The sequence below is a fragment of the Aphanomyces invadans genome (genome assembly GCF_000520115.1).
Source record: "Aphanomyces invadans strain NJM9701 unplaced genomic scaffold supercont1.31, whole genome shotgun sequence".
Classification (NCBI taxonomy): domain Eukaryota; phylum Oomycota; class Saprolegniomycetes; order Saprolegniales; family Verrucalvaceae; genus Aphanomyces; species Aphanomyces invadans.
Genome location: NW_008580176.1, coordinates 42,421 through 49,974, shown reverse-complemented (window position 1 = coordinate 49,974; position 7,554 = coordinate 42,421). Strand labels below are relative to the sequence as shown.

Below are 7,554 nucleotides of genomic sequence, written 5' to 3'. Positions count from 1 at the left end.
CTGGTCAAGGACCCAACGTTGACGGGGATCAGCATCAAGGCACGGCCGTTGCTCGTGAAGACGTTAGCGCTCGTGGACAGAACGCCCCCTTGAGCTCGTCGCTGTACGACATTATTTCACATGGAAAGTAGTTTTGTCCTTGACGAATCCCGCTGCCTTGTCGTTGCCGACGACTTCTCTATTGTCCATGTAACGCTGAGGCTGTCCATCCTTCAAACCAGCGGTAGACGTTTTCCTTGTCCTTTCGCCCGCCATGAATTCGGCTCCTGCAAGCGATCTACACTATCGATCGATCCAAGAGAAGCCCAGCCACAACCTCATGGAACGGTGTTGCAAGCTGCGTTTTTGACAGCGTTGTTCGCATCGTATGAATCGATCCAACCGCACGTGCAGCAAATATATCGACTGATGGGGGTCGGAGGAAGTTGCCGGCAGCGGTGCTGGAGGCCGTGGCGCTTCTCGCCATGTTGATGAGGGAGGACTTGTATTCGAGCCAACCGTTGCTTGGCATCTGCGCACACATGGAGGACAAACGTCCTTCAACACAGACTCCATCGACCGCCCTGTCGATGATGCAGTTGCACATGGTTTTGGCTTTGCTCGTGCCACACTGACGCATCATCCCGCACCCAGGGCTAACATGACGCTACTGACGAAAGCAAGCCATTGCAGAGACACCCCATCCGGTGTTGTCGAACGTGGCCATGCCGCCGAGACTACCAAAGGAATAGATCGATCCCACGCTATTGAAGACGACGCTGGTCGACAGAGCCCGGCTTTGCATGGGTTCACAGACCAACTTGAGAAGTCAGGGTGCAAGGACCAGTCGATGTCACGGCAACTTTGGTCCTTTATCCATGGTCACGGCGAGCGATTTGGTTTGTATGGTAGGTGTACACATCTATTATGAGTTTAAAAGATCGGTTCGTCCTCGTCATCATCGTCGTCGTCGACAGCGACTTCTTCGACCACTTCGACAATCGGTTCTTCCGGCTTGGGGATGAGCCCGCGCTTCCCAGCGATAGTTGCAACGACCGCCTTGGCCTTGACCAACGGCGTCACATGTTCCGGGAACGTGATGTCCTCCAAGTAGATGCGTTGGCCCACGTGCATGCCATTCACGTCCACAAACAGCTTGGTTGGGATCGCCTCGGACGCAATCGTGCACGGAATTTCGTGGTAAACATTGTTAATGTATCCTCCGCGCTTGAGACCAGGCGAACTCTCTTGGTTCAAAAAGTCCAAAGGGATGTGCACCTTGCGGCCAGGTTTGTAGCGCAGAAAGTTGACGGACTGCGGCACGTCCGTCACTGGGTGCAAGGTGGCGTCGCGAAGCAGAACCTTCGTCACAGGGCCTCCTTCGCCCGTCGAAACTTCGTACACCTGATTGCCCATGGAGGTGCGAAGCTTGCGGTACTCGCGCTCAAAATCGACTTGGTTCATGCTCACGAGCACGCGAGTCGAGTCGCCGTTGATACCTTCGCCGTACAAGATACCAGGCAAGAGACCTTGCTTTCGCAGGCGACGGGACTCACGCGAGCCATCCTTCAAGCGAGGAGTGAGGGTGAAGTGCGTCGTTGGTGCCGCCGCCGCCGTCGACAGCGCGCGGGCCGCGGTCGCCCGCAGTTGATGGCCTTGACGCAGCATCTTCCAGCAAATAAATGGCCCTCGGTTGGACAGAGCTAACGGCGACGTTTGATTGGCCGAAATTTGGAAAAAAAAACAATCCAAAAACAAGTACTACTTCGAAGTACATGTATTATGAAGTGGTTCCACTTCTTGAGAAAAAATGTTTTTTCAATATTTTGCTTCGGCGTTCTTTTTTCGACAAAATCAACGGGGGAGAATACCGAATCCAGCGTCCCACCACCACAGGAACGACATGCAACATCACAACGTCCTGAACCCAGAGTCTCAAGTGGAGAAGGTATGATCTCAGCCAGCGCACGCACCACATCACATGACTTAGGGAGAGAATGCCCGCTTGGCCTCCTTTGTCGGTGCGATCGCGATTGCCGACATGGTCAAGACGACATTGGGCCCAAAGGGCATGGACAAAATCTTGCAGAGCGTTGGGGGGCCTGACAAGTCGATCTCTGTGACGAATGATGGCGCAACTATTCTGAAGTCTGTGTATATTGACAATGCTGCTGCCAAGGTCTTGGTTGACATTGCCAAGACCCAAGATGAAGAAGTGGGCGACGGAACAACGAGGTAACCATGCACATATGATGGACATGGCGAAGCTTCGGAATAACTGGAATAACTTGCAGTGTGGCTGTGCTTTGTGGTGAGCTCCTTCGTGAAGCCGAGAAGCTGATTGAGCAGCGCATTCATCCGCAAACGATCATCGAAGGCTGGCGCATTGCCTTGTCGACAGCGCACAAGGCTTTGGAAGCGTCGGCGCGTGACCACTCGCAGGATCCGAACAAATTCCGCGAAGACTTGTTGAACATCGCGCGGACGACCCTGAGTTCGAAGCTCATGGCCGAGTCGAAAGATCATTTTGCAGAGCTCGCTGTTGACGCTGTGTTACGTTTGAAGGGCAGCAACAACTTGGACCATATCCAAATCATCAAGAAGCAAGGTGGGGGCTTGAAGGACTCATACTTGGAGGAAGGCTTTATTCTCGACAAGCACATCGGCGTCGGCCAGCCCAAGCGCCTCGTCAACGCGAAAATCCTCATTGCGAACACCGGTATGGACACGGACAAGATCAAAATCTACGGCGCCCGGGTCAAAGTCGACTCGATGGAGAAGGTCGCGAGCATCGAAGACGCCGAGAAGCTCAAGATGCGCCAGAAAGTCGAAAAAATCGCCGATTTTGGCATCAACTGCTTTGTCAACCGCCAATTAATCTACAACTACCCCGAACAAGTACGTATCAAATCGGTCGATTTGTTGTGTCAGATTGTGTTTTTTTCAGGGTTTATGTCTTGGATTTCGTCGGAATTTTGAATATTTGCAGTGTTTCGGTGGCCTATTTCGATAGCATCGTTTGGTTGATGCAAAGATCCACCCGATGACGTTTCCTGCGTGCGCTAGATTTTCACGGAGAAGGGCATTATGGCGATCGAACACGCCGATTTCGACGGGATTGAGCGCTTGGCTGCCGTCACTGGCGGCGAAATCACATCCACGTTCGACCACCCCGAGCTCGTGGCCCTGGGCGAAGCGGCATTGATTGAAGAAATCATGATCGGCGAAGACCGCGTGATTCGGTTCTCCGGCGTCAAGACTGGGCAGGCGTGCAGTGTCGTGCTGCGCGGCGCATCGTCGCACTTGCTCGACGAGGCCGAGCGCTCGTTGCACGACGCGTTGGCCGTGTTATCCCAGACGGTATGGTCGCCACCAAGCAGAACGAGATGTCACAAGATCGTATAGGTCCGACATACGCGCACGGTGATGGGCGGCGGGTGCACTGAAGTGCTGATGGCCCAAGCGATTGACGAAAAGGCACCGGGCATTCCTGGGAAAAAGTCGCTCGCGATGGAAGCGTTTGCCCGGGCATTGCGTCAGATCCCTGCCATCATTGCCGACAACGGCGGGTACGACAGCGCGGACCTGGTGACCCAACTTCGCGCGGCTCACTTTGGCGGGCAAAAGAACGCCGGTCTGAACATGTCGAACGGGACAATCGGCGACATGGACGCCCTCGGCATCCGGGAATCGTACAAGAGCAAGATGCAAGTGCTGCTGTCGGCGGCCGAAGCGGCGGAAATGATTTTGCGCGTCGATGACATCGTCAAGTGCGCGCCCCGCCAACGCCAAGGGTAGACAAGACACAGTTAGACACCAACCAGATATATAACAAATTCGTGGCATGAAGATAGTCCGGGGCTGAAGCGACCAAGGCACCGACCGCACGTGCTAGCGACTACAATTCACGGGCATGATGTAGTGCGCCTGCCTTGAATCGTGGATGCGCAGCTCCGAGTAAGATGGACGGGGATTCAGCTGCAACACATCCCGCGACCAGCTCGAGTTCTATCCGCCAGCGCACAACTGGAGTGTGTTCATCGAGGCGCGACGTATTTACATTTGGATAAAGACATGCAATGGGTGAGACCTGCTGTTCCGTGCGGCAGACCGAGCGGCGGAACTCTCGACAACATCGACGTCGGTGGCACGTCTGACATGACATGCCACTGGCCGTGCAGCCGCACTTGCACGCGGCTCCCGTCCACTGTGGCCTCAGGTGGTGCTCCAACTCGGGGGAGCACACTACGCACCGTCCATTTACTGCAGTTGTCGATTCTGAATGCCATCTCTTGACGAGGGTTCGTCGAGATCAGGACATACTAGCCATCCGCCGCCATCTTCCACTCGAGCAAGTGCTCGACAGAGATCGATCTGGTCCACTCGTTTACGCTTCATCGCGCGGCTGGCTGTGCCAAGAGAGAGCTGGCGCTTCATCTGCGTATCCCGGCGACATGGCAGCCAAGTTCAACTTTGGTGGCTGTGGACGGGCCGTTCCAGGTCATTGCAATACAAACCTCAAGTGCATTTCCGTCGAACGGCCCAAACCCCCAGCGATACCGCAGCCTTCGACCAACTTTTCAAGCTCGCGACCGTGGCATCGGAGCACGATGTGGAACAGAAGCCCGAGCATCGAGAGCAGGCCACTTGCGATTTCACAGAGGCGCGACAGATGACCACGATCATGGCCGAGCCACTGGCGGCCGTGCCGACCATCTCCACCGCCCCGTTTCCGTTGAACGTGTTGGCTGCGCTGAAAAAGCCAAAGCGCATGCCCCCTCCATGGAATGTATTTCCGCTCCCGACCGAGCTGACAACGCTGAATCGCCGCAAGGCCGCGCGAACACGTGACTTGTCGGTCTGGGAAGCGCTCGGCCGTCTTGGCCGAATCTTTTACTCGTATGCAGACGACGCCGCCAGCGATCACCTCTTGGTGCTGGCACTGCGGCAAATCCACCAAGATCTGACACGCACGTTGCCCCCACGCGACAGATACGCCGTCATTCGGTTTGCCTTTACGCCCCACGATTTGTGGGAAGGCGAACCGCTGTACCAATTCCTCCAAGGACTTCTCATTACATCCACGGATCGAGCCAACGACGCCATGGAACGTGTTCTGGTCGCCATCCTCGACGAGTTCTATGCGTCGTATACACTCCATGGGTGAACCAGGGCCATCCCCCTCGTGTATTTATTCGCCCTCGCCCGATGGATGCCACCTTATTAATTCCCATGTTTGCGTTTTAAAGCGCTTTTCGTGAAAGTACGATGGATTCCCCATGCGTTTTGTCGTATGCACTCGAGAGGTCGTGGATCGAAAGCCAACGCCGTCGCGGCGATCCGCTTGATCTCTGGCGAAGACGCACCGTTGTGTGCTTTGACACCATGTTTGCCGTGAAAAAAGCGTCAGAAGAACGATTTGCCTCCACGCGATGAAATGGCGCACATCGAACCGTGTGTATCCTTTCTTGCAGGCAGTTCCTCGGCCATGAGTGTCGAATCTCTCGTCGGGAAAAGCGGCGTGGCCATGAGGCAGTGGGGATTGGAATCGCTCGTTCTCTTCGAAGGACGTTGTAGAGCTTTTTCGGGCTCTTACCAAAGGCGGTTGGAGTTTGGCCACTTGAAAGGAAGCAATGTGATTGGTCAGTGAAGGGGCACATTGACTTTGGAGAAAGGAATTGATTCGCTAAAATAGCACGGGAACGTATGCCCCGACACAAGCGACGATGCTGACAGCCCTCATCGTTCAGCGAGCTGCGATGGGGTTGTGCGTCCTTACGACGATCCGTCGCAATGTCTGCCGACGCTTTCATGAGTGTCCCTATGGGACAGCTTTGCGTCGTTGGTGGCTATGAGGAGGAGGTTGCCGTCGCTACACTGTAGAGCGTGTGCTCAACTGACTGATGCCTCAGTTGCCTTAAAAATCAATTTTTGAGTTTGCTTTGTTGTCATCCTGGAAAAGTCTATATTTGACAAAAGGTGCACTGTACAATATTTGACAAAAGGTGCACTGTATATATAAACGAATGACTTCTTAGTTGGACATGAATAGGCACCAGGCAGCACATACAGCCCAGCGTTCCTCTTGGGAGCGGAGTGACTTGGAGCAGACTGCTTCTGCGTTGTCATATAGTACGAAATACGGGTATCCGCCTGGCTGTCTCAAACTCATATTGGTTGGCTTCGAAATGCACCGAGTTGTCTGATTCTCGTTTCTTTAGCTAACAGTAAATTTACCGCACTTGAACGCCAAACTCAAACTCGAAATTGATTTCGACACGGCTGTATTTTACCGATGGAGTCGTTCGATCTAGGTTTAACTCAATACCAACATAACGTTTTAACACTAAAACGTCGACGATGAGTATGCATACAGTCCGTCAAAAACTATGGACGCACTCGATTTGACAACTTGCCAACCGAATCGACCACAGGCATCAGAACAGGATGCGTCAAATGAGATTCAAACTACGTATCTACATGAGAAGAATCAAAGTTCAATACAGGATCAAAATTATTTAGAAAATTCGTGTATGCCCTGTCCAAAAATCATAGACGCAGTGGTGGCAAAGGAATCAATAGATAATCGGCGCTAATACATTATCGCCGATTATCTATCGATTCCTTCGCCACCACCAATGATACTTCGGCCATTCGAGTTGGCATGTCGACGACCAGTGATTGGAGGTAGCTGACTTGGACCTGATCCCATGAAGACTGGATTTGCTGCATCAACTGCGCCTTGGTCACAAATTGGCGCCCGTTGCGGTACACAGAGCGTGCCAAGAGCCCCACACGTTCTCAATGATGTTGAGATCGGGGCTCTTGGCAGGCCAATCAATTGTTTCGAAGTTCTGTCGCGCCAGGTACGCCTTGGTCTTGCGCGAGGAGTGAATACTTGCATTATCATGCAGAAACCCAGGGTCTTGAACGCCATGACTTGTTTGGAGCTCTTGCATGAATCACAAAAGATACTGCTGTAGTGTTTGGCAGTACTCTACTGAATCTTGTTTGCCTTGGAGAAACGCTAACTTTGATTTACCGTCGAATGAAACTCCGGCCCAAATCATCACAGAACCCCCGGCCATGACACGCTTCGAGTACGACTCAGGCTCCTTGCGGAGGTCGTGCCAGTAATATTGGCACCCGTCTGTATCGTCCAGGTTGAATTTCTCTTCTTCTGTAAACACTACGCGGCTCCAAAAGTTGGGCACATGGATGTACTTCTTCGCAAATCGCATGCGTGCAAGCTTGTGGTGCTTTTTGAGATGCGGTGTTGGTTTTCTTCATATACTTGGCAAATTTGGACGCCTTGAGTACGTTTTGAACGGTAGACTTTCGCACTTCGTAGTTCATTGTTGACGCAATCTCTCTACACTACATGCCTTTGACACACGCGAGTCGAAAGACCCGACGAACGATTGACTTTTAAATTTTAGACTTCCACCGACTTTCTTGCGAGTTAATCCCTCTCGTGAGTACAAAACCAACATTCGGACCCTCTCGTAAGCACAAGAATGTCGCAGGGCATAGACAGCCCAAGAGAGCCAGTGCGTGTCGTGACTCCAGTTTCAT

General features: G+C 53.0%; 3 protein-coding genes across 3 annotated transcripts; 2 read left to right on the top strand and 1 right to left on the bottom strand.

The window, feature by feature from the left end:
* Nucleotides 1–874: 874 nt before the first annotated feature.
* Nucleotides 875–1,653, bottom strand: H310_11327 (ribosomal protein L25, Ctc-form). The gene has a single exon (XM_008877952.1). The coding sequence runs from the start codon at nt 1,645–1,647 to the stop codon at nt 913–915; it is 735 nt and encodes a 244-aa protein (XP_008876174.1). The 5' UTR covers nt 1,648–1,653; the 3' UTR covers nt 875–912.
* A 186-nt stretch (nt 1,654–1,839) lies between these two features.
* On the top strand, nt 1,840–3,836 carry H310_11326 (T-complex protein 1, beta subunit). The gene is made up of 5 exons (XM_008877951.1): nt 1,840–1,927; nt 1,970–2,214; nt 2,274–2,877; nt 3,046–3,339; nt 3,385–3,836. The coding sequence occupies exons 1-5, from the start codon at nt 1,883–1,885 to the stop codon at nt 3,775–3,777; spliced, it is 1,581 nt and encodes a 526-aa protein (XP_008876173.1). The 5' UTR covers nt 1,840–1,882; the 3' UTR covers nt 3,778–3,836.
* A 306-nt stretch (nt 3,837–4,142) lies between these two features.
* On the top strand, nt 4,143–5,569 carry H310_11325 (hypothetical protein; the record flags this gene model as incomplete). The annotated part of the gene is made up of 2 exons (XM_008877950.1): nt 4,143–4,198; nt 4,480–5,569. The coding sequence occupies 2 exons, from the start codon at nt 4,143–4,145 to the stop codon at nt 5,144–5,146; spliced, it is 723 nt and encodes a 240-aa protein (XP_008876172.1). The 3' UTR covers nt 5,147–5,569.
* Nucleotides 5,570–7,554: the final 1,985 nt, after the last annotated feature.

What these genes read in the sequence shown, in the direction of transcription:
- H310_11327 (XM_008877952.1), bottom strand. Translation starts at nt 1,647, where the DNA reads ATGCTGCGTCAAGGCCATCAACTGCGGGCGACCGCGGCCCGCGCGCTG.
- H310_11326 (XM_008877951.1), top strand. Translation starts at nt 1,883, where the DNA reads ATGCAACATCACAACGTCCTGAACCCAGAGTCTCAAGTGGAGAAG. An exon ending in GTGGGCGACGGAACAACGAG is followed by an intron (nt 2,215 to 2,273) that starts GTAACCATGCAC and finishes AATAACTTGCAG; the next exon opens with TGTGGCTGTGCTTTGTGGTG. An exon ending in TCTACAACTACCCCGAACAA is followed by an intron (nt 2,878 to 3,045) that starts GTACGTATCAAA and finishes TGCGTGCGCTAG; the next exon opens with ATTTTCACGGAGAAGGGCAT.